At 47.4% G+C, this 26,339-nt stretch overlaps 1 protein-coding gene across 4 annotated transcripts in view; it reads left to right on the forward strand.

Annotated features, from left to right (window-relative positions):
• MAPKAP1 (MAPK associated protein 1) overlaps positions 1–26,339 on the forward strand; it is an 80,620-nt gene that overhangs the window by 48,805 nt on the left and 5,476 nt on the right. For 3 of the 4 annotated variants that reach the window (XM_040083489.2, XM_040083491.2, XM_040083490.2), the window contains exons 8-10: positions 10,170–10,277; positions 14,913–15,053; positions 19,448–19,585. In XM_040083489.2, coding sequence (XP_039939423.1) covers positions 10,170–10,277; positions 14,913–15,053; positions 19,448–19,585 — 387 coding nt within the window. The remainder of the gene's footprint in view (positions 1–10,169; positions 10,278–14,912; positions 15,054–19,447; positions 19,586–26,339) is intronic. The other variant, XM_058423133.1, reaches the window with a different exon arrangement.

Genomic DNA, 26,339 nt, shown 5'->3' on the forward strand with positions numbered 1-26,339 from the left:
TTTTCCGTAGGTTAGAGAGAGAGTTATTAGCTCAGTGTTCTGTGAGTTTGGAGAAAGATTAATACTTTTTCAATAAATGAAAACAGCTGCTTTGCAATAACATTCGAGTCCCTAACAGCTGTCAACCAGTGCTTTCTGCATTCTTTAAAATGTGTAAAGTGACCAAAAATAGTTTAAAATAATCTTCCTGGTCTGTTTAAGTGTATTATTTCACTGCCACAGGAAGCTGAATAATAAGAAAAGAGAAAGATTCAAGAAACAGGCGTAGGACTTAGAGATAAAAGTCTCCATATCATATTTTAGTCTGTACTCCAGAATCAGAGGAATTACAGCTGCCAAGGCCAGGGAAAAGAGGCTGTTCCATACCCTGGTGCCTGCCAGCACAGTCTGCTGCAGACCCAGGTTTTGTGGTGCTTGATCATTCCCATGTTTTAGATTTGTTCACACAAAGTTTAGGTTACCTCACAACCTGGAGAGTCTCAGATGAAGAGTTCAGCTTGGAGCTCATCCTTGTTTGAGGAGCAGCTGGGGGGGAGAGATCTGAGTTGTGTTTAAAAATTCAGATTCTGACGTGTCGGTGTCAGCACCGCATTGAATGTCAAATTTTGCAACTTAAATGTTCTAAAATAGCTGCTAGAGGAGCTGTGGGCCTTGCTGGGGTTTTCCTTCCTCATCCTACCTTGTTGGTCGGAGAGTAGGACAAAAAAAGGTCTGTATAGGGAGCTCTGTGTGTATTTGGATTGCACATATATGTATTTATTCATCCATTTTAAAAAGGAGAATTTAAAAGATAAACTATGTAAAGCCACAGCCCTGTGATTAAAGCACTTGTGCCAGATGAACTACAATTAGAATAAACTGTCATTAAAGTTTGATACTGTCACAGAATGATGGTAACTGAGGAGTTTAAATTTAAAAGTAAATATGTTCGAGTAGGCGATGCATATGTTTGCTCTGACTCTTTCTGGGATGGAAGCCCCAGCATCTGTGACAGTGAAAAGCCAATTAATTTGTGTTTCCTTGTGTTCACACTCGTGCTTTTCTGCTCCATGGTAGTTGTGAGTTCCTCTGGCTCCGAGTGCTTTGTTTTGGATCATTACAGCCGCCCTGCAGAGCCCAGTGCCCGGCTTAGGAGCGGCTCTACCTGGGAATTCTTCAGCGACCCTGGCTTTGCTCGCTGTTCCTGTCAGCAGGATCGGCCCTGCGGAGAGCCCCGGTGTCTGCAGGGCCGGGCCGGGTCCCTGTGGGCGGCTGGGACACAGCACCGCTGTCCCTCGCTGTCCCTCGCTGTCCCTCGCTGTCCCTCGCTGTCCCTCAGTGTCCCTCACTGTCCCTCCCTGTCCCTCAGTGTCCCTCGCTGTCCCTCAGTGTCCCTCACTGTCCCTCGCTGTCCCTCAGTGTCCCTCCCTGTCCCTCAGTGTCCCTCGCTGTCCCTCAGTGTCCCTCACTGTCCCTCGCTGTCCCTCGCTGTCCCTCGCTGTCCCCACGATGTCCCCGCAGTGTGGGTCAGGAGCTGCCTGGCTTCTGCAGGTCAGGGCTCTGCACCCTGCACAGCACCAGTGCCACATTCCCATTGCCCAGCACCAGTGCCACATTCCCAGAGCTGGGATCGCTCAGTACCAGTGCCACATTCCCATTGCCCGGCACCAGTGCCACATTCCCAGAGCTGGGATCGCTCAGTACCAGTGCCACATTCCCAGAGCTGGGATCGCTCAGTACCAGTGCCACATTCCCATCGCTCAGTACCAGTGCCACATTCCCAGAGCTGGGATCGCTCAGTACCAGTGCCACATTCCCATTGCCCAGCACCAGTGCCACATTCCCAGAGCTGGGATCGCTCAGTACCAGTGCCACATTCCCGTCACTCAGTACCAGTGCCACATTCCCATCGCTCAGTACCAGTGCCACATTCCCGTCACTCAGTACCAGTGCCACATTCCCATCGCTCAGTACCAGTGCCACATTCCCGTCACTCAGTACCAGTGCCACATTCCCATCGCTCAGTACCAGTGCCACATTCCCAGAGCTGGGATCGCTCAGTACCAGTGCCACATTCCCATTGCCCAGCACCAGTGCCACATTCCCACAGCTGGTATAGCTCAGCACCAGTGCCACATTCCCAGGGCCAGGCCTGTCTCTTGTCTCCCCTCCGCGCTCCCAGGCAGGAGCTGGCCCGGGAAGGGAATTGCTGCTCGCTCTGGTTTTTGTAGGGTGCTCCCCGCAGCAGTGGGGCTGAGCAGGGTGAGCCCCTGCGTGCGGAGAGGGGCGATGGAACTGCTGGGAATGATTTCCTCCTGCCTCCTGCCTCCTGCTCGGCTCTGCAGCAGGGATGATTTATTCCACAGCCCTTGCTCCCTCCCCGGCCTGCTGACGCTGAGCAGACCCCGGTGTGCCGGGACGGGGATGTTGGTGTGAGTGGAACGGCTCGTCGGGAATAAACTTTGTGAATAGTTGGTCAGAACAGCAGTGGCGAGTTAGCCCTGTGCCTTGGGCTGGTGAGGGGCTGGATATCAGCCTGCATGGGTGAGAAGAATTTTTCATGCCCAGCCTCTGAAATGAAAGTGAGATATTGATCAGGGTATATTTTGGATCTGTTGGTATTGAATTCATGTGATTTCTGGTTCTTCTGGGTTGGTAATAATGCTGTAATTTATGTGGCATTTTAAACTGTGCAGCTCAGCGTTTGGGTGACTGAGATTTTTGTGTTTGTTTCACCCGCTCTGACGAACAGAGACTGTGCTGGGACCAGCTCTCGTGAACCCTCGAGTGCGCCGTGGCTGCGCTGCCCAAAGCTGCAGAACAATCCCTGGTGTCCGCACAGGCAGGGAGAAGCACCTTTGTCACTTGGCTCTCCGGGCATGGGGGAGCCCTGGTGCTGCTCAGTCAGGAATGCCCATCTGGGCTGGCCCAGGAGGGTCCCTGGGGACGATTCCAGGGGCTGAGAACAGGGCAGCTGCACCTCCCTGAGCTGGGAGCTTAAAATAAAATCTGGGTATTGGATTTCTGCTCTAGGTGCTTTACATTACAGATCAAACATGATGATTTTGTCTCAGCTTTATTTAGAGCTACGTTTTGCTAATGCAAAAAGGTAGCAATTAAGTCAAAGCCTTCTGCTGTCGCCGTGCACAGCCCGGGTTGCTGCTGGCCGTGCTGCACGTTTGCTGCTCCACAGAAAAGCAATCCAGAAATGAAGTGTTTGTTTCTTTTTAAGGGGCTTTTGACTAAATTCTTTAATTTCACTGGCTGTCAAGGTAGTGTTAAGTAAAATAGGTTTGAACTGCTGTAGTTTTTGTGTACTGGACTAGATGTCAGAAACCTTTGCCATCACTGGAAATTCTGTCACTCTGGATTTACTATCTGTTTCCCACAGCTGAATTCCTGAGCAGTGTGATTTAACACCTTGGCTCTCCATCAACCAGGCCTGGCATTTATTTGAATGCATTACACCACTGGTTTCCATAAACTATTTTACAATTGTTTCATATAAATGACTGTTTATTTCTACAAAAACCATCTGTATTTCTGTGGAGAGCGGCAGATAACTGTGTGTAAAATTCGGTAATGTCACAACAGTGCAAGTTAAGGAAAAACAGATTGGGCAAAAAAAAAACCCTCTCCTGCTTGTGCGCAATGTTAAAAGTTTGTTTTCGCTATTTAAATATCTTTATTTATTAACCAGTATTTGCATTTGTAATGATAAAATCTTTATTCCACTTCAGAGGTGTTGAGGGGCTTTGGGGATTTTTAGCGGATAAACAGATTTAAGTCGTCCTCGCAGCAGCAGGATTGGAGATGTAAACATTCTGCTCTGCAGCCAGTTCCTCTCGCACTGTTTACATATTTTCTGTTGTTTTATTGTCATTGCCAAGCACACAATGGAATCCTGCCCCTTCTGTCATGTTCTGAGAAAGCTCCCGCAGAAGGAGGCCGGAGCCCTCTCCCTGTTCCCGCTTCCCCTGCTCTCTGCCCTGGGTTGCTCCTGCTCCTCCCTCAGCCCTGTTTGTCCGTGGGTGCTCGTCCCCAGGGCCGTGCCCAGCACCCATGGGGAGCCAGAGTTCCCCCAGGCCTCCCCAGGGGGACGAGGAGCTGCCTCGATTTCCCTCCTCCCAGCCAGCACCCAAGGAGCCTCCACACTGAGCTATTTTAATTCCTCCATCTGCTGCCCATGTGCTGGCAGAGGGAACGCTGGAATCCAGCAGTCTTACACTTAGCACGACTGATACTTTCTGACAGACTATTTGAAATGATAGAAATACATAAATCTCCTCTTTTTTATGACCTTGTAATAGCTGCAACATATTTCCAGCAAATATTTTCTATAGCAATAATAAAAAAGCGATAACAAAAAAATAAATATAAATATAGTTTAAACTCAAGCAGAATCGCGCTTTCAAAGCCCAGGGATGGAGCAGCAAAGCAATAAATCACAAATCCTTGTGAAAGGGGGGGGACTTGAAATGGAAAGTCCCACGGACATCAGTGTTAAGTGTTTATCAACAGGGTTTTTTTGACTGCTCGCTGCCTTCTGCCTGTGGACAGTGCTCGGTTCCTTTTTGCTTGTTCCCTCCTGCCCGGCATCTGTCACCCTGGCTCTCGGGCTGCAGCTGCCCCTTGATCCCTGGAGGTGCCCAAGGCCGGGGTGAGCAGGGCTTGGAGCAGCCTGGGCTGGTGGAAGGTGTCCCTGCCATGGCAGGGGAAGGGACTGGATGAGGTTCTCTTCACCCTGAGCCATTCTGTGGTTCTGGCAGAGCCCTGTGGGCAGGCAGCAGTGTCTGAGCTGTGCTGGGGTCAGCTGTGGAGATGCTGCACCATGAACACCACGTTTAACTGTTCCTCACTCCAGCTGCTCTGGGGTGGGCAGTGGCAGGGGTTTGTGGAAGCAGTTCAGGGACAGATGGGTTTGCCTGGGCTTTCTCACCGGGCAAACTGTGAAATTATAACAGGAAACCCCAGCAAAGAGCAGAATTAAAGGATGATGTGAGCAAAGGCAGCACCCAGGGGCCAAGGTGGGCATGGCTTTGGCAGAGCAGGCTGTGCCCCAACAGGCTGTGAGGGAGCCAGAGGCCATCCGAACGGGATGCTGGCTTTGCCGTGGCATGCTTCCATTTCCAAAAAAGATTTGACAAAGGCTCATAAAGCAATTAAGCTGTCACAGGATGAGAAGGAGGATCCTCACATGGATTAATAATTGATTAAAAGACAGGAAACAAAGAATAGGAATAATGGCCGTCGGTGATTAGTAACTAGGTTACTGGTGGAGCTCCAGTGGAACTGGTGGAACCTGCATTGTTTGTTAATGTGGGGCATGGGAAGGATGTGAATGCTGATGTGACAAAATGTGCTGTTGATACAAAAGAGGTAAGAACAGTGCAAATGAAAGCTGTCTGTGAAGCACTGCAGAGGTATCCACAGTGCTGAGTGACAGGACAATAAAACGAGAGAGGGAATTCAGTGTCAATGAGTACAAAATAATATACATGGTGAAAAGCAACTGTAACTATATGTGTGCAGTGATGGGCTCTAATTACCTTCCATCAGCCAGGAAAGGTATCCGGCGTCATCACGGGTACTGCTCTGAACACTTCAGCTCCCTGTAGCAGCAGGCAGAAAGACAAACGGAACATCAGGAACTGAGTCCAGAAATCCCAACGTACCCACGTCTTAATTGCGATATTTTGTCTCAAAAAAGAGAAGTGAAGAGATGCAGAAAGGGATGAGTGTGGAAGTGGATCAGGCAGGTGAGATGTGGAGCAGATGCTGAGGAGGGAAGGGCTTTTGTGGCGTGGAAAAGGCACAGCTGGGTCCCAGAGGTGTCTGTGAAGTGCCGGTGGCGGGGACAGTGAATTGGGAAGGTTTTATCCTGGTGGTTCAGAGACAGGAGCTGCTCACCCCAAACACTGGGGTGGCAATGGCTCATTGGAACAAAAGGAATACTTTTTCTCCTGCAATGTAATAAATTCAGGAGGTAAATCTCATGGAAATGGGAAATTGAAAAGTGTTTTGGACAAATGCACAGACTGTAAAGGGAACAGAAACAGCTGATGTAGCACAGGTGGAACTGGGGTGTTGGTGACAGTTATGGGAGCTCTTGAAGGTGAGGACAGGGATATACAGACGTAGGAAAATGTTTCGTTGCAGAGACTATTGCTGTAAAATATAGCCTCGGTTTTCAACAATTGGGGTGTTTTTGTTGATACTGGTCTTTTTTTGTTTAGGTTTGACAACTCCACAAACATTAAATATTCTTCCTATAATCCTTATTTCACCCTAGTAAGTCGTTTGGAGATGGAGAGGGGTTTGGTTGGGGTTTTGTTTAAAGCCTGGTTCCCTGTTGCAGTGTTAGTATTGTTTATTGTGCAGATTCACCCCTGACCGTGGCATTCTTCATTGCTATTGAAAGTTAATGGGGGAAAAATTGCATTCCAAACATTTGAACCCGTAGTAGCCATGGCTGAACTTAGTTGATCTCTGGTGATCGGTTCAATTTAGTTACGATTTTTAGCCATTAGGCTGGGGCTGAATGATGGTGATTTGGTTGAGGCCAAATGTCTGCAGAAAATTGGCTGTTTGATAAGAGCCCTGTTATCAGAGGGGGATACTTTCTCATTTACATTTAGATGAGTATTGATTATTTATTTACTCAGAGAAGTGAGATTCGTTCCCAATCTTATCTCTCTAGTCTCTGCTTGTCAGCAGAAAGAGAGAGAGAGCTCCTGACAACAGCCCAAGATAACAGCACTTTGTAGTGGAGATAAAAGTTGGAATGGGCCTTTTTCTAGTCTTGACTGAAAGGATAAGTTTTAAAAATTAGAACTGATGGGTCATGCTTTCAAAAGCCCTTTCTGAAAGCTTTGCGGCTTAAATGGCAACAGAATTGGTTTGTTGGTATGTGGGTGGCCTTCCCTTCTGCGAGGGGGACCCTTAATTTGATTAGAGGCTGGGATTCTTCCCAGGCACCTTTGTGTGCTCGTAGGGAAGCTGTGGCTCTTAGGCTCTGTTTCCTTGGTTCTTATTCCTGATGAACATTCCTGTCTCTAAAGGGGTGCCTGGAAATAGCCAAGTGCGTATCTGTGGGCAGAACCCATGGGGAGAGTGGTTCCACAGGGCTTCAGAGGGAAGGGGTGTGTGTGATGGAGGATCACCCACAGGAGGGATCACCCCTGGGAGCTGCCATCAGCAGGAAAGCTTGGCTTGGGACACGGGCCAGGACAGTCCGTGCCAGGATTTTAAAGGTTTGTTTTACAACTGCATTGAACATTTGCATGAGATTACAGAAATCCATAAAATCCATCTTTGGTATTGCCACTTGAAAATTTGTTGAAATTCACAGAGCAGGATTCCATTAGGAGACCATTAAATTATCCAATATTCCTACTACAGTGACATCATCTGAACTTGTGAGAGAAGCCTGATAGTAAAACTCCTCCACAGACTCAGCCTAACGTTCTTCATCTGTTGGGAGGCAGAGGTCATGTAAATGTGGACAGATATTTAAAGCAAATTGAAGAGTAGATACTCTCTAAAAATCCGTTTACAGTTTTTTATTAATTTCTCAGTATTTACTTTTTTTATTAATTTCTCCATATTTTCTGTTTTTAAGGAATTATCCATGAGGCAGGGTGACCTGGTTCCTGCTCTGGAGCTCTATTTCCCTGCTTTATTAACAGTGTTAACACAGGCTTGACACAAACTGAGTAAAACAATTTACCTGATGATGGAATTCTCAAGCTGCTCCAGATAAAAATGATCCTGTGCCAGTGCAGGGTGTCGAGGGGTGTGATCCCTGCTGGTCCCCTCAGGGCTCAGCAGTGTGGGGACAGTTTCTGATGTGGGTGATGCTCTTTGGGGTGGATCCAGCTGGTGGAATCGGATCCACACAGAGGGACGGTGAGCCCTGCCTGCATTTAACCCTCTCCTCGTGTCAGGGTTTGCCCCCATTGTGCAGGGGCTTGGGACTGGGTACCAACAGCACAGAAGTTCAGATCTGTGCCAGCAGTTCCCTTGGATGTAGCTTGGGAATCTCTGGAAGGTGCTTGGGATGAAGAGACAAAGCCATTGGGTTTTGCTGTCATTGGTCCTGTTCTTAAACCTACACCAGGTTAAATTTTAAATTGATTTTAAAATCTCAATTTTAAATTGATTTACTGCTTTGAGATTTGTTTCAATTCAGTATATTTTGCTTCTACCTAACAAGCAGGCCTCTGTTTATCTAATTTATTTAAAATTTCAATTGTTAATCACATTTCCAGCAGCCGGGAGGGGAGCAGTGATGGTGCTGGGTCTGTTTGCCTTTGTGCTGCGTGGTTTGCGCTGCAGATGCTTTGGCAGCTCCTCGTGCCATCACTGGCTGTGCTGGGCAGGGTGGGAGCTGCTGGGGCTCCTCCTGTGTCCTGCACAAAGCCTGGCATCTGCTCTGGGTGGCACTGGGAGTAAGGAGTGACCGCGACGCTCCGCTCGGGGAGGGAACGCGCCCGGGCCAAGCAGCGAGAGCCTCACGTGGCTTGGGGGAGATGGAATGAGAAGCTGTAATTGAAATTCTGCTGTAGTAAATTTAAAATTAATTGGCTAACAAATTCCATTCCTTAGGCGTGCCATCTGAGGCTGAAAGGCTTAATTTTTTTATAAATTTTAAATATTTCATCATATATGCTCGTAATTCAGAGTCAGCAAACAGTCAGAAATCTTTAAAGTACTGGTGAAGAGGGAATAGATTTTGTTATTTCATTTCTAGGGGTTTTGTTGTTTTGAGACCTGGTTAAAGGGGCTTTGAATTAATTAAGATTTTTCAGGTATCTGCTCAGATTATTTTACTGGATTATATGGAAAATACACAGCTGGGAGCTTGGTGTACACTTCAGCTCTCAGTGTGAGCAGGAGTGGAGCGAGGGCAGGAGGGTGTTGGCCCCACCAGCTCCTGCCCTTGCAAGGGGCTTTTCTTCTTCAGGGTCCCAGCTGGAACTTGGTGCATTTGGGTCTCCCCCACCCCACCAGGGCCTCTCCCAACCACTGCCAGGACAGCAGGGCTGGAGCTGGCTCATGGGGCTTCACCTGCAATTGCATCAGAGTGTCCTGCTTTTGTTCCAGTTTAGGCATGTAGTTTAAAGATCCATTCAACCAAAAGATTTTTTTATTTAATTGCCTAGTTTTTGTAAAAACAAATTTTGATACATTTTCTGTAGTTGTAAAACAACTTTTTAAGTGGTATTGTCCTTCCTTCGGGGATTTGATTGGAGAAGAAAGAAATTGGCACCTGAAGCTTCAAGATCTACTGTTAAAATGTGAAAATAATTCATTCAGAGCAGCAGCATCTGTCCCTCTGTGTGATGCAGTCCATGAGGAAGGGCTGATTTCCTTCCCAGGTATTTCCCAGTGCTCTGTGCAGGCAGGAGGGAGCAAACACAGGGGGCTTCCTCACTCAGGAAAGATTCCCAGAAAATCCCCCCTGGATGTAGGGCGAGGTCTGAGTGGGTGTTTCCCACACCAGGCTGAGCTCCTGCCCTGCTGGGGGCTTGGTGCAGGTTTTACCTGGTGCAGGAACAACGTGGGAGTTTGGGACAGGGCTCTGCCAGGGGAGTTTGGGACAGGGCTCTGCCAGGGGAGAGTTTGGGACAGGGCTCTGCCAGGGGAGAGTTTGGGACAGGGCTCTGCCAGGGGAGAGTTGGGACAGGGCTCTGCCAGGGGAGAGTTTGGACAGGGCTCTGCCAGGGGAGAGTTTGGGACAGGGCTCTGCCAGGGGAGAGTGTGGACAGGGCTCTGCCAGGGGAGAGTTTGGGACAGGCCTCTGCCAGGGGAGAGTTTGGACAGGGCTCTGCCAGGGGAGAGTTTGGACAGGGCTCTGCCAGGGGAGAGTTTGGGACAGGGCTCTGCCAGGGGAGCGTTTGGGACAGGGCTCTGCCAGGGGAGCGTTTGGGACAGGGCTCTGCCAGGGGAGCGTTTGGGACAGGGCTCTGCCAGGTCACACCAGGGACAGCTGAAGACAACGGGAATGTGTTTTTTCCTTCCACTCCATCCTCCAGCTTCTGACAGGGCCTTTCCTTTGGCAAAGGGTCTGAGACATCAACACCCACCTGCTGTGCTCCTGGGCTGCGAGTAACCTCGTGTTAGCTGAACGTGCTAAGCCATCACTTTGTTAGAAAACAGATGATTTTACAAGTTACTTTATGTTTCAGGTCCTCAGTATCGGCTGGAGAAGCAGAGTGAACCTAATGTCCCAGTAGATTTAGACTGTACCTTGGAGAGCCAGAGCACTTTGGAATTCTGCCTTGTCCGGGAGAACAGTATGTTTCCCCTTTTCACTTTTGCTCTTGTAAACTGCTTAAACTCACATAAGTTATGTATTTTGGAACACAAGCTGTACTGTCTGGGCAAGTACATTTTGACAAGACTCTGTCCTGAGGCACTTCTCCGTGGTGCCAAAACAATATTCCAGAGGGAAATGATGGATTTCATACCTTTAGTAAATAGTCTGCATCCTGTTTATCACTTCATGATTAATCTTTTGCTGTTAAACTCTGCTCTGTAAAGTTATGACCAACCCTGAAAAACACAAAATATGAACCTGTCTGTGTCGCAGACATTGCTCAGTGAGTCGAGGGGTTGGTCTGCAGGGTGTTGTGCCGTGTCAGTGTGGCTGTCAGAGGCACTGGGGTTTCTAATACAGTTTAAAGAAATTAGCCATGCAGAAATAACTAGAGCAGTTCGATGATTTTTGAAGTGCCAGACAAATAATCTTCTCTCCAGCTCTGCTCAAATATTTTTATTCTATTACTATTTTAATGATTCTAATATTTATTTCCTGATTTATTTCTTTACATGAAACAATATGAAACTTTAAAAAAAGGCATTTAACATTGATTTGTGTTTGTTCCCCATGGCATTTTGGTCCATTCTTCATTCTTTACAACAGCCACGCTCTCAGTTTTGTTGCTCTTTCCTTCCGGTTTGTGTAAAAGTGTTGATTGTACTAATGAATAAAACCAGTCACAGTCCTGCCCTCAGCCAAGAATGGTGCACACAGCCAGAGTAAGAGTCTTCTTCATGTAGTGGGTTTTTTCTTTCTGTGCAAAGGTTAAACCTTTCAATTGATGCTTTTTTGGCCACAGCAACTGTATCTTATCCCAGAATGGCAGCAGAGCATCCCAAAGCAGCCCTGGCTGCAGCAGGGAGCAGCAGCCTATGCTCTATTCAGGGAGCAGCAGAAGTGAGACACAGCAGCACGAGCCCCCAGCGCTGCTGGGGCTGGGATTGACACTCACAGCTCTGGCTGCTGCTCTCCGTAGGGTGGGACTCGCTCCCAAAATATTCCCGGTGCTCCTGGTTCATTTCTTCATAAAATGGTTCTGAGAAATTGTAGGAGAGACCTTGGCAAGAGGGAGCAGGGGGGCTGTGCTGAGGAAATGGAGCAATTCTGACCTCACTAATCGAGTTGTGCTCTTCCACAAGCCAGAATTCCCCGACGTCTGCATCCCACCTATTATTTTTGTATCGATTTTTAATCTATGAAATGATGCACACTTGTCATACTTCCATGGGTTTTGCCTGTGATTTAAAATAACATTTTTTTAAAACCCAGGCTCTGTAATTAAAAGAATACTGTAGATACTGCGTTTTTAATGTGTTTCCATCATCCATGGGGGAATCCAGGCTGTGGCCTGTAGCTGTATCTCCTGCAGGTCTTTGCTCTCATGAGTGACTGGGTTCAGGTTGCTCCATTACTTGAAGAGTTTGTAAGTGGTGTAGCAGGAGGCAGTCACTCTGCTCCGCTCCAGGAGAGCCTCAGGAGCCTTGGCTCGGAATAAATCTCAGTCAGAGTGTTGAGGGGACTCTTTTGCCTTCTCCTGAAGTCCTTGTGCTGCACTGCTCCCCTTCCCTCCCAGGCCAGGGGACACCAAAGTGAGCCCTGCTCCTCCACAGAGCCCTGGAGAGGTGTGGGATGGATCCCTGAGGCTGCTGGGTCCAGATTCCCTACACTGGGGAGCATTCCTGCCCTCATGTAGCAGCCAGTGGTGCCCACCCAAGAGCATGCTCTGGAGCCCTGCTGGGCTGGGCATTGCCATGGCAGGGTGACCCTGCACTGGCCCTGCACACCGGGGCTCAAGGACAGGACAGCTTGTGAGGTCAGCCACAACCCCTGCCCTGTGCAGAGCCTGCCTCCCCCTGCACAGCCAGAAAATGCATTTTGGGGTGCTTGGGAGCTATCTTTTGGCATGGCAGTAGATTAGAAATATTGACAGTTTTGCACTATTAATAAAGTAATGGCTTGATGATCCTATCAGCAAACTGAAATATTCACTTTGTGCATTCTGTCTTGATTTGAAATACTTTTAGCATCGATACGCCAGTCAGAAAAAACTCTGTTGTAACAGCTATTACTTGTAAATGTGCTCTTCATAGTCTCATAGTCATTTATAAATACATATATGGATGATGCCAAGCATCTGCTGGGAGAAGAGCAGCCACATTCCTTTGGGCAAAGAGAGAGTTTATATTTCAGGGTATTAAATGAAACAAAAACTTTCCATTATTAAGAAATATGTACGGAGAAATCTCCCTTCCATCCAGCATTTACTAATAGCGTTCAAGCTAATAAACTGCTTCCAGTGTGCAGAACTTTTAACTTGCACAAAGATTTATCTTTAAACTGAAAGCTGCACTTTGTAATGTGAAATGCCTTTATGTGTGGTAGGAAGCCGTTCATGGCTAATTTAGTTTTATTCTTGCCATCTTACTTCTGGAAAGTTCCTCTTTCTCATTTTATCATTAGATAGTAATTAGTATTCAAGGGAAATTGGTCTTAATATATTAAAATTGGTTTAGTGCCTTTAGACCTATAGCAAAGCCAATGTCTTATTGGAAAATGTAATTGGGGACTCTGTGTATGTAATTAATTGTATTGCAATTAAGAACTTTCATTAAGCAATATTCTAGTACATTAAAGTAATAAGGGACATTTTTGCAGTGCAGTTAACTTTGTGTTTTGTTGTTTTATCGAGGAGATACAGGTTCACTTGCTCTGGAGTAGGCTGCGTGTGACATTTCAGTGGTATTGCTGATGTGTCGTTTTGACCTGTGCTCCGCTGCTGGCAGGGTCCCTGTCAGAGCTCCTGCTTCAGCTGAGTCCCTGCAGGAGGAGCCTTCTGCTTTAGCTTCTGCCTTGCTTCCAGCTCATGGATGTGGTGCTGTTGTTCACGGCTGTTGGTGTCATTTGAAAATCAGGATGTTCAGTGAGGAGATTGGTCCCGGTGACTGATCTCCCTCAGCCCTGTCCTGGGGGCTGTGTGGGCAGCCCAGGGTCATTTCTGCCGTGTCACAGCTCCTGTCCCAGCACAGGGTGCCCCAGCACAGGGGGACAGGGTTGTGGGGCCACCCCACTGTTCCCAGCCCGGAGGATGGCCCTGGCCGGCTCTCAGCAGCGGGGCAGCAGTGCCATCGCCATCCTCCTGCTTCACCGCCAGGCCCTGCCACGCCACAGCCTCTCAACATGCTTTTAAGTGCACCAAAAGTTTGACATATCTCAGTGTATCTTTGGAGTAGTGCAGCACGAGGGTTTGACATGATACATTATGATAATCCATAGTATAGAGACATTAACACAGGGGTCTGTGACAAAATGCATTGTAATGTCTCAGAAGGAGCCATTACAATTTATCTTGTCATTCTGGAGCATGGAGTGGTTGCAGTGTTAAGATGGCTCTGCATAAATTCACATGGAGACTGTTTAATTTGATTTTTGGAATCCTTTCAAGTCGAATGGCACAGCCCAGTTTGTAGCTTAACCCTTTGGTGTCCCCCTTCCCCACAGGAGGCTCCGTGGGGTGTGAGGAGGGCAGCACTGGGAAAGCCGTGGTGAAAGTCTGTGGCCTGGGAATCTCCTGCTTTGTGCTCTCCATGTGGTGTTGGAGTCATTTAACAGCAGATGCTCACAGCGGTGTAGTGTTGAGGCCGCTCCAACAGTACAAGTCTCAGGCAAAATTAATACTGAAAAATCTGACAAGTTGGTACCTGCTTTGCTGGAGCTTTAAGATCTGTACTAAAACTCCGTCATCTCATCTTCCCATTATTAAAATTTCAGCGAAATACAAAGTTTTCATTAATCTCCTGCAGCAAATTTAGTTCTCTGAACTGGCAGTTGGTTCAGCTTTTAGGACTGCATTAGCCAGGATATTAAACAAAACGTGTCATTCCTCAGGATCTCCTGCAAGAAGCTAAATCAGTTTTCAAACATATTTATGCCACTTTATCTACCAGCATCTGAATGATCATTTCGAGCTGAGGTGCTTTATTAGCAGCTGGCATCGAAATTACTCTGTGCAATTATATACCGCATTATAGTAATGTTGAAATTGGTGTTAATCCAACGTCATAAAATGTAAAAAATCTTTTAAAGTGCGTTATATTTTTTCAGTAATTGGCATTTTGGCTTAATGAGTTGTTGCCTTTTATAAAGGCAGTACCTGCAGCGGTAATGAGAATACTAATCAGTAAATAAAGCGCAGCCTCACATCAGCGTGCCCCAGGTGCTGCCGGCACGTGGGAGATCTGTGCTAGCGCCGCATCGAGGGTGGCACGTCTGGGGACAGACGCCTCTGCGCCCGCCTCAGGGGTGACTTGTGGGCTGCTCTGTTCCCCTCCCTGGGCTCCCGGCTGGGTGGCCAGCAGGGTCCCCCTGCTCATCCCCGGGGACACCGGCGGTCCAGGGCTGCCTGTGCCGCCAGGGAGCCGGCCACTGGCGTGCTGCGCTGCTCCTCGTGCGGCCACCAGTGTCCTCAGGGCCTTGGTCGCTGACCCGGGGTGGAGGGTGGCATTTCCTGCTCCCGGACACGGGCACCTGAGCGCTCCGTGCCCGCTGCGGCAGCTCCCCGTGGGGCACCGCACCCCAAACCTCCCTTCAGGGCCGTGCCCTCGTCTTGCAGGTTCAAGAGGAGAAGAGGTCTCGGAGGAGGATCCCCAGATCGATATTGCCACAGTCCAGGACATGCTCAGCAGCCACCACTACAAGTCCTTCAAAGTCAGCATGATCCACCGGCTGCGCTTCACCACGGACGTGCAGTTAGGTAAGCGAGCGCGCCGCAGCTCCGAGCCCGTCCCTGGCAGCTGCCTCAGCCTGCTCCCAAACAATCCTTTTCGCCTCCCTCCATCTTCTCGTGGAGCTTTTCAAAGTGTCACTGGCATTTCAGCAGTTAAAATATTGCTTTCGGTCGAAAATACTTGGGTATTTTTATTATCCCCAATCAGTTGCACATGTTGCCTCTGAACGAAGGCCATTATTTAATGACCTCGTCTCTTTTTTTCAGTCTAGGCTTCCTAATGGAAAGCTTCTTGCCAACTGTTTTGTTATTTTTAAATGAGGCTTTGCAAAATTGGGAGTTATTGGGTTTTTCCTTTTCCGAGACTGAAAGATTTTTAACGACCTAGTGGAAATTTGAGGTGGAACAAAATAAATGAGCGTTCTCTAAAGGTTTTATATTGTCCTTATTGGCTCGCTGAACGCTTTTGAAAAACCGAAGGCCAAGGGCTGACAGAATTCTGAATTATAAAAGCCCCATTACTGTTTTAAAATGATTGAATGGCTTTTTATCTTTGTGTTTAAATTGTGAAAATTTGATTAATGATGCATTGGTAGGTGACCTGTGACATTCCTGCAAACACTTCCATAAAGAAATGATTCAGCAGTAAGATATTAGGTGCCATAATGTTTACAAAATACATTTATTCCGTAGAATTCAGAATTGTTAATTTATACCGACTCCTGTATTATTGTCACTACAGTCTCTTCATTCTTCCATCCTGAAGCACATGTAAGACTACGTGTCTAAAATTCTCACAGGAGAGGTTTTTTTGGTTTAGTTTGAGCTGTCTAGTTAAGGCAGGATTTATCTGCTGGTGCTGGAGCAGGGCAGTGCTGGGCATGTTGGCTGCATTCGAGCAAACTCTCGGGGTGTGATAGTTTGCTTCCAGTGAAGTTTGACTCACTGTATCTGGGAAGTGTCAGAAATGAGAGCTTGAAAAGGTCATGACAGATCACTAAAGATAAATGGTTAAGGGAGAAGAGCTGTTAAATGAAACAAATGGCTTAACTTGTGCAGCAGTGGAGGAGCTGACCCTGCCCAGTGCTGTAAGGACCATAAAATTTCCCTTTTATAACAGTCTGTGAACTCGTGTGATTTTGATGGCAATGCAGTGACAATGGCTTTTTGTAATCTAATTATTTTTTAAAAATCGAAGAAAACCCCAGCAGGGTGTTCAAACCTTGGGCAAATGTAGAAAATCAAAATCTTTTGATAAAGTCTGAGTAAGTTGCTGGGGTTTCTCCTGAGTTTTTTAAAGATATTAAAAGAGCAAGGTTGGTAAAACAAAGACTGAGACTGACTGGCTAATTTTTTGTCTTCAGTGGCAGTGACTGGCCTGGGAGCTGTTCTCCAGCAGTTTGATGATGGCCAGTGGCAAAGACTTTTCTTTGCAGCCTTTTTGTGCCATCAGTTCTGTGTAGCAGCTGTATCAGAGCAAGTGTTTCTGGAGGACCCCAAGAGTCCTCTGTCATTCCTTTGCTCCTTGTTGGCACATCAATGGTGCCAGTGGCTGTGCAGGAGTGGACTGCACTTTTTGAAATGTTTTAGCTGTTTTGAGTCCTGATCATTGAATTTTAGACAGGGTTTATGAAAAACATGGGAGCAAATTTGATTTTCTGTACATGGTGCATAGCTCTGTAGTAAAAGGTGATAAGTGGATGGCCACGGGAGGAGTGCCCAGCCCTCTGAGTGATGGGGTTATTGCATTTAAGGTGGCAGTTTAAGGTCTGGGGTTTGTGTTTCAGCCCATATCACAGGGTAATGCACACACAGCAGCACTCTCAGCAGTTTTACAAAGGCTCTATCATGTTGTGGAGGAATAAGACACATTTACTTGTGTATTACATTAGCAGAACTAACAGGAACATATTGTCTGGGAAAACGGCTGCTGGCAAGTATTTCAGAAAGGGGAGGGGGAATTGCAGACCCCAACAAAGGGAGCAAGGACAGAACACTGTACTGGACCCATACATTCCTTTTGACAAAATGAATGAATTTTTAAAAAATGGTAGAAGGAGCATTTTTACTTGGGGTTTGGGTGTGAGTGATTGGTGCTGCGAGACAGGGACTGCAGAAGCCACAGACACAATACTGTTTTGATTTTAGGTTTCAACACATCCAGATTGTGAGAACAATAACACAAAAAAAGACAACATTCTTTGTCAGTGTGCTCTCTGGATGTGGGTGAGCTTGAGCCAGCGATGTCGAGATACAGAAATAATGGATGAAGTATACAGCAACAATTTGCAGATAAAAATAATAGAAGTTAAAGTGTATTTTACATGATAAAAAAAAGATGAAAGAGGAGGAAGTGTGTTCCATCTGAGATGGTTACAAAATGGTGAAGTAGCCTCTGCTGAGAAGATTGATGCAATGGGGAGTGACCTTGGCTTGGAGCAGGAGCTGGTGATGTATGTATGAGCATCTCGCTGCTAAATGGACCCAGATTTGTAGCACTAATATACATGGAAGCCCAGAACCAAACTCAGGATGGCAATAAATCAACAGCCACTTTGGGTGTCATTTCTGGTTTATATTCCACTATTGTTCTATCACTTTAATTCATGTCACTATCATCTGTTCATCTGGAACAGTTTTATATAATTTTCCAGTGGAGTTACCTGACAAATCCTATCAAATTAACAGGGTGCATTAACAGTATTGACTGACTGTGAATTCTGAAGTTGCAGGACCAAACAGTGAAATTTTTTTGAGGATATTTATAGGGGTGATGCTCTTAGAGGAAGGGATGGGGAAACAGCCCTCACACACAAAGAATTTGCACCTTTATTTTTAGAACTTCTCCTGACTTTTTTTTTTAATGAGAAAATGAGACTTTATATCATCAACTTCCATATTTTCCTTAAACTACAGCAAATACCATTTGGAATAATGAACTATTACAGTGAAATACCAACACCGATTTTACATAATCTGTCCAAAATTAAATCACAAACCAAAAAGGGCTCCAGATACAGCCTCAGCCTACTCAAATTAGTGAGTTCCAGAAGCCTGGGTGTTAATTGGACTCTTGATACAATGCTTAATTGCAATGTGATCTCTCTAATGTGAGGTGTGTTTATTGCCAGAGCGCATTGTTGGGTTAGTGGGGTGTTCCCATAACCCACAGGGTGGGCGAGGCTGGCCTGGTCTCGGGGCAGGGACTGCAGCCAGACCCCCCCCAGGCTCCTGCCTTATCAGAACCCTCAGGAAGGAGAAAGTTTTCTGTTTTTTTTTTTTTCCAGAGATGCAAGAGTTAAATGATATTTAAATACTTTTTTCTTATATTGCTTCCTTTTGTCGATGTCTCATGAGCTTCACCCTGTAACTCATGACTGAAGACGCATCACTGTTTTTGAGGCTCTGCACACCTAGGTGTGAAAAGCTGCCTGGGAAGTTTGTTCAGCTGTGTTCAGTCCCTGAACTGGTTCCAGCAGGACCCCCCTTGCCCTCTGCACTGGCGTGGCCTCACCTTGAGCACCGTGCAGTTTGGGGCACCACAGTGGGAAAAAGACATTAAGCCATGAGAGAGCATCCAAAGGAGACACGAGGGTGGGGAAGGGTCTGGAGGGGAAGTCTCACGAGGAACAGAGGAGGGCACCTTGTTTGGAGAAGAGGAGAATGAGGTCAGATTTTGTGGTGGGCTTTAGCAGCCTCATGAGGAGAGCAGAGGGGCTGGTACCAGTCTCTCTGCTCCTGTGACCAGTGGCAGGACTCGAGGAAGAGGCTCAAGCTGAGCCAGGGGACACTGGGGACATTTAGGTAGGATATCAGGAAAAGGGCTTTCATCCAGAGCGGGATTGGGCTGTGGAAGAGGCTTCCCTGGAAAGTGATCACAGCATCAGCCCTGCCTGGGTTCAAGAGGTGTTTGGACAACGCTCTCAGGCACGGGGTGAGATTGTTGGGGTGTCCTGTGCAGGGCCAGGAGCTGGACTCAATGGTCCTGATGGATCATCCCAACTCAGCACATTCTGAACCTCGGGTTCTGTTACTCTGTGGTTCCATGTGTGCCGTGCAGCAGATGGAGCGGGGTGGGTGGTGGCAGTGTCTGTGACACAGAGCAGTGGGGACTGCAAAACCAGCGCTATCTCCTATAAATCTCATGTAGCTGCTGCTTCCAGAAGAGCTCTGTGCGTGTTCAGAAGAATTTTTTCTGCGATTTCTTTCTTTTGGTATGCTTATGCAGGAGAATAAAATGTGGATTATCAATGCAGTTTGATAACCATTTGCTTCTGGTTTCCAAAGCTCCCGTGCTTTCAGAAAGCCCAGAAGGGCAATATACCTTCAGCCCATTTAAGATTTATAAAGTGTGTCAAACGGCTGATATGAAATCAGTTAAACAGATCACTGTTGTGGCTCTCTATTCTTTCTCATCTCAGGTATTTCTGGAGACAAGGTAGAGATAGACCCTGTTACTAATCAGAAGGCCAGCACTAAGTTTTGGATTAAGCAGAAACCCATTTCAATCGATTCTGAATTCCTCTGTGCCTGTGACCTTGCGGAAGAAAAAAGCCCAAGTGAGTAGTCCTTTTTATTTATGTTCTCTCTTCTCTGCCTCCCTGGATGTGCTCGATGTCCAAAGAATTATTGCTACCATGTCCTTTTCTTTCTATAGGTGTATTTTATTCATTACAGGATGTTTTTAATCTGACTCAATTCTGTTACAAGAGAGCACAGCATAAACAGACACACATTTTACGAGTGTCCTTTGATGCTGCTCTCAGCTAATGGCGTCACTCAGTGTTTCTTGCCCACTGCCACACCAAGGGAACGCTGGCTCTGCCCAGCTGTCTCCAGCCCAGCAAATCCATGTTTCAACATAATTGCAATTTTTTGGCACTTTTAAACTTCCAGACTGGTTTTAAACATCTTTGGTGCAGCTGAAGATCTCGGACACACAGTAAGTGTCAGCTCAGTCTGACCTTGCCCCAGCCATGGCTGCAGGGTCACTGGGACTGAGCTCTGCCACTCTGGGCATTCCGCTCTGCAGTGGTGACCGGGCCAGGACAGCGGTGACAGCCAGGTCTGGGCACAGCCTGGACGTCCCAGCTCAGTCATCACCCAGAGGTCAGAGCTGGCTCTGTGGAGTGCAGCTTCAAAAGCAAGGGCTTCTGCTTGTTGTGTCAGTAGAGTAATGAGAGTCTCTATCTGGAAAATTTGTTTTAAAAAGCATAGGATGGGCCCTGGGAGAGCTGGGCAATGGTTCCCAGTGGGGCCAAAATGGAACCGTCTGCTATCAAAAAGTGACTGCAGTTCAAAAGCTCAGATGGATTTTATTGCACTTGTGCCTCTGCAGGGTAGTGAGATGCTGGTAAGTACTTATCTGCAAGGTGACAGAGAGGGAGAATTATGTGATACATATTTACAGAGGTAATGATCTGTTGAATTCTCTTGGAAGAGTAAATTTATGGCTGCCACAGATTTTATCAGCAATTATTGAACTATATCCTTCTCCCCTTCATTACCCCTTCCTACTCCATGTTCTTGGTTTAGTTATTGTCTTCCTTTTCTGTCTCTCCATCAAGATTTCATGGTCCTTGGGTAGGCACAATCCCGAGGAGAAGCTTCCCCAATGAACTGAGTCTGATACACGTGAGGATTTTGGGTACAGTGCAAGGGGCAGTTTGTGCTGGTAAATCCTGTCACACCTCTGCTTTGTATCCACTTTTCACTGCAAATGCAAACATTTGAGCCCCCAAAACAAGGCTGTATTTGAAGAGTGGAATTGAAACCTGAGGTTTCCACTGCGGGGCCTGGAAGCCTCAGACCCCAGGATGGGGCTCTCCAGCCCCAGAGGCAGCACCTGCTGCTGCAGGGAGTTATGTTTGTACCCAAATCCTGCCCCCAAATAGAGCCCAGGTGCAGGAGGGCGGTACCTGCACATGGGGACCACTGAGCGAAGATCACGGTGGCTTTGGAGAGAACACTGACAGGTTGCAGCCAAGGCAACCATTACAGTACTGAGGGGCTTATTTCCTCGTTTTTGTGTGAACGTCTTAAACTTCTCCGACTAAATAACGATTCAGCACAGTTCCAAAAGGAGAAAATACTTCCTCCTGAAACTGCTGACCTTTTCCCAACTCACTAAAGATGTTCCAAAAGTCATTATTTTAGGCCAGCAGAAAAGACTTTTAGTGTGACATCTCAGAATGATGCATTTTGGGGAACTGAACAGCAGATCAGTATCTCTTGAATTTTAAATGGAAAAAAGTTATTTTAGTAGCATAAAGGAATGAAACTCACTGTATTTCACAAGTTTTGTCTGTGATTTTTATCAGCACGGTGATGTATGTTTGTAGCAGAGTTTACATCAAAAATTATTCCCGGATCTTTCTTGAATGAATTATTGCAAAGAGAGGCTGAGTAGAGATAACGTCTTTGAGTTCTGCAATATATTTTGTTTTCATGTTTTTATCTCTTGTAACACAAACATGCTCCATCTCCTCTCAGAAGTGCTGGTGCCTGTCCCGTTGGGTTTGGGGCTGCCTTCCCTCCCCAGGCACCTCAGTGGGGTTAGAACCCACCTGAGCTCTGCTCTGGGCTCCTGTCAAGGGTTTGGACCAGCCTCCAAATGGGACCCTGCTCTTCAGCAAGGGCAAGGGGCGTTGGGAATGGAGGCTGAGTGCTGGGACCAGCATCAGGCAGCAGTGGAGAGTCTCGTGCACGTGTTCTCTACTTCTCTCTGGACTGGGTCGTGCAGAGGAGCTTTAGTGGCACCTGTGTGTGTGGAAGGGCTCAGCAGCTTCGGAGCTGACGTGGTGGGAATATTGATGGACAGCTCGGAGCTGTTCTGGACAGGCTGAGTTTTCCTGTGCTGCAAGTTCACAGAACTCAGAACTGCCTTCAGTGAGGGCAGAAAATGGAAACAGAAAGCTCTGGCATCTCATTTGCCATTAGTGGGGGATTGTAGGCAGGGACGGCTGATGATTTTTGTTTGCCCTTGTAGTAGCCCTGGGTCAGAATTGGAAGTTTTATTTGTAAATTAAATCAGACTCCCTGGATTTAGACTGAGGGGAGAGTTAATGGCCCTGCTGGCTTGCTCCAGTGCCATTAGAACCTGACAACGCTGGGCACGAACATCTTCTTTAAATCAGGTTCGGTCTGATTATCACGAGAGATTCTGAATGTTTTGAGTCTTGAAAGGAAGCATCCTATCATGGAGAAATAAGATTTAAGCCTTAATAAAGTAGTTGTCATTTTTATAGCTGAAAAGAGCTTTGTATCTCAATTAAGTGTACATAATATAAAGTCTTAAGGAAGCAACATAATACATTTAATACAATTATATCCCTTTGCAATAGTGTAATTTAAAGGAAATCTGATTCTGGTAATGTCTCTTACATTACTTGGACAGGGGAGAAACTTCAGTGTCACTGCCCGCAGTGCTCTGTGGTCGGAGTGGCCGTGATGGATGCCCAGGGCTGCCTGAGCAGGGGAGGGAGCAGAGCCCGGGGCAGCCCCGCCGTGCCACCACACCTGATCGGCCAGGCACCTGCCCAGGGCTCCCCCAGGCATCTGTGCCTTACCCCAGCTGCAGAAACTGGATTTATTTGATCATTTACTTGAAACACTGAAGCAACATTCTCCGGGATCCTTTATCTGCCTTTTTTTGTTGTTGTTTTCATAAAGCAGAGACATCTCAGTTGCTTTGTCAAAATACCCTCGGTGTGAAGGTAAGTCTAAACAAAGGTGTTCCGTAGGTCATGGAGTACATGGGGAACTTCAGTTTGTAATTTAATTGCCCGCTTTGCACCCTGAAGCTGAAGATTTCCTTTAAATTCTGATTCCATTGTTGCACTGGGGCTTAACAGAGTGTTAACCTGGTAATAGGCACAGGGCCTCCCCATTATATGTCTCGCTATCGAGCGGTTCTGCATGACTAGTTAAAAAAGATGGCAAGAAGATTAATGAAAGCTGCGAGTACAGAAGGGGGGCAGGTACCTCGGTAAGACTTCCAGCAAGGAGATATTAGAGCTGAACCAGAGCTTGGCTTTTTCTTTATCCCGTGACCTTTGAACCTGCCTTACTGTCGAGAGCTGCCAGCCGAGCCGACGTTTTGATTGATGTTGCTACACGAGTCAGTCTTTCCCATTGAATTCCACATCTGCACGAAAATAGCTTTTCCAGCAGTATTCACCCTGGCTGCAAGTGATAGCCAGAGCGATGCCTGAACCCCCTTTATGTAGTTTTCATTTAAAGCTAAAGGTATTTGATGTTTTAATTCAGTGCCCAGTTCCTCCCGATTATGCACGTTGGGTAATACTGATTTAATGGATTCGTTGTTGGGCTGTGGAAGGGCTGAAAATACCCAGGAAGTGTTGGGAAGGCGTTGGGTTCCTGCAGCTCTGGGAGCTCAAACAGAGCTGTTGCAGGTTTGCTCAGAGCCTGCAGTGGGGCCGGAGCAGAGGCAGTGTGTGCCCTGCAAATGGTGCACAAAATATCATGTGCCTGTTCCCGATGTCCCTGCTCCCAGCAGAGCAAGAAGTAACGCAGTAAAATTCCTACTTAATAGGAGACTAATCACAGGTTCTGACCAAAAGGTAAAAAACATGTTCAGCAGAGAAAATGCTCCCAAACTTCAGGCTTGGAGCGAAGGGAACATCCGAGTGTGGAACAGAAGGGAGGAGGTCACGCCGTGCAGGCAGGGGTGCCCGGGGGACGGCAGCGGGCACGGGCTGTGCCAGGCCGGGGCAGGACGTGTCCCAGCAGGGCAGGGCCGGGCCAGGGCCGGGAGCGGCTCGGGGACGGCGTGGCTGGAGCGCTCCCGCCGCGCTGGGCCGTGCTGATTAACCGCGGCCCCTCCTGCAGCCTCCCCGTAAAAGTTCTCCTGAGCGCAATCAGGAGCGCGCATTGCCTCATCCTTTTAACAAATCTGTTTTGCAGCCCTATTAAAAGGGGTCTTCATCTATCCTGTCAAAGCTATTCTGCTGGGGTTTTTTAGTTTAATTACACTATCCAATTAAAACTCCTCGCTGCATTTTGATTCGCCTCTCCTCGGGCCTGAGTGGATGTGACATTTACAAGGCTCGCCTCTCCGGCAGACAATGCGTGATTGATGAGGTGCAGACGCAGTGGAGGAGCCGATTGCCATGTGGAAACACTGCCTTTTGATTTATTTATCTTTTTTCCCCAAACAAGGTTGCCGGTGAAGAGGTTTTTTGGGCAACCCCGAGCTGCGCCTCAATTTTCAGCATTTTTGCAAAAATCTTCATTAGTATTCTGCCTCTGATAATAATTTTGAAGAAGAAACAAAAGGCTTTGGGGGAAAAGAATCCAGATGTGTGAATAGTTACCACAATTTGACACAGAAGTGGGTGTGTGCTGCACTTTAATTGCAGCTCTGTTTTCAGGACATCTGGACACATGGCACCCTCTAATAGCAATGCTGAGTAAGAAGCCTGCAGTGGAACAGAAAGAGTAGGAGGAAAAGATCGTGGAATACGCTGCTGCCTGAGAGAATGGGGCAAGCCAGCTGCACCACAGCTGTTATTTTTTTCCTTAAGTCATAATAATTTGTTCCTACTTAGGTACTGCCCTGGTTTGAGGAGATCCACCCCGGGTTCGTGGTGAGCAGCCCGAATCCATCAGTGACTCCACTGGTATCAGTGGGGTGAGGATTTCATCCAGAACTGACTGCCCTCCGTGCCTCTAAATTATGTGCCTCTGGGATAAATATCCCCTGCATAAAATGGGGTTAACCCCACCTGTACATGCAGGTCCACATCCCCGTCCTGTCTGTCCCTAACTGAGCTCGGTGCCGCGTCTGGACAATCCAACTGCAGCCATGCTGCAGCTTGTGACATCCCCTGGGAAGCTTTTCTTGTTACCAGAGGGTGTTGGGTGGCAACACAACCCTTGCAGCTTTGTAGGCCTTTCTCCAGGGTCAGGGCATCATTTCTGAGGTATCAGACGTGGATTTCAGAGAGCTGAGCCCCTCCCGAGTGCTTTGGGTGAAATACAGCAGTGGTTGCAGAGCAGGGGCTCCCCCAGCTCATGCAGGGTTTGAAGGAAATGTGTCTTTGTACAAAAGTATTGGCTGATGCACATTTTATAATCCTCTTTCCTTGCCTTTTACTGGTGTATTTCTAATCCTTTTGCATCCTTTCTGGGCCCTGGTTTGAGCCTGTTGAAGTCACAGTTTCTGAAGCAGTGAGAATCAGTGATGTCAACGATGTCCATAAGTGCTTTGTTCTTCAGAGAGTCCTTCTCCAGCTATTTATTCCACTAATAACTCTTAATTGTTGACTTCTGCCTTATGGCCCTGTAATGACAAAGCAATCATCAAGGTATATTGAAAAATTAACATAAATTTGCATTTCCAGTGTTTGTTTGTTTTCTGCTTTGTCCAATTCATGAATATTCTTTTCATTCCCCATCTAATTAGTGATTTAATTCCGTGCATTCTGTTGGCAAAGAAAGGGTTTGGGTAAGGGCTGAATTGTGGAGTGGGAGGGAAAGAAGAAAAACTTTCTAGTCTTGGCAGATTCAGTAAAAAATTTATCTTTTCTCGTGCAAATTCATATCCTTGTTTTCCAGGCAAAAAAATGTATTTTTTAGACTTTGATAAAAAGAGTTTATTATTCAGATTAGAGTGATTATTTTTTTTACCTGTGTCAGGTGCATTGTGGGGCCCACCAAAGATTTGGATGTTTTCCCAAGATTGCGGAAATTAGGACAAGGTTTTCTGTTGCTGTCCAAGCACACAGTGGTCGGTAATTCTGGAGCTGGAATTCCCCAGGATTTCTCAGCTCTGTGTGTGAACGTGGGGCCATGGAGAAGCTGGGGCTGCACGAGGAGTTCCAGCAGCCCTGGGAAGGGTGAGGAGACCGAGAGCTGCAGCGCTGCAGGGCCTCTTCCCTCGCCTCGTTGGCGGTGCAGTGGTGCTAAAAATCAGGAGATGGGGTGAGCAGCTGAACGTGAGAGTGGTGCTGGAGGAGTAAATGAGCTCTCCTTGGTGAATTCCCGGTGAATTAGCGTCCTGCCCTTCCGGCGGCGGCTGGAGGCTGCTCTCCGGGAGTAACCGCACAGGAACCCATTAGTGCTGGGCTTGGGGCGGATTTATCAGCGTTCAGAGCTGGGGCCAAAGGGCAGCAGCAGGGAGATGCTGCTCTGCTGCAGCTGCAGAGGGGCCGTGGCACGGGCTGGGGGCTCAGCAGCGCTGGGGCTGCCGAGGGGCACCGGGGGCACTGGCACAGACCCCTCGGCTGTGCTGAGCTCACCCTGGGCTGCGCCTACCCCGTGACACAAGCTGTTGGCAACAGCTGAGTTGTT

The sequence above is a fragment of the Hirundo rustica genome, chromosome 20 (assembly GCF_015227805.2).
Source record: "Hirundo rustica isolate bHirRus1 chromosome 20, bHirRus1.pri.v3, whole genome shotgun sequence".
Lineage (NCBI taxonomy): Eukaryota > Metazoa > Chordata > Aves > Passeriformes > Hirundinidae > Hirundo > Hirundo rustica.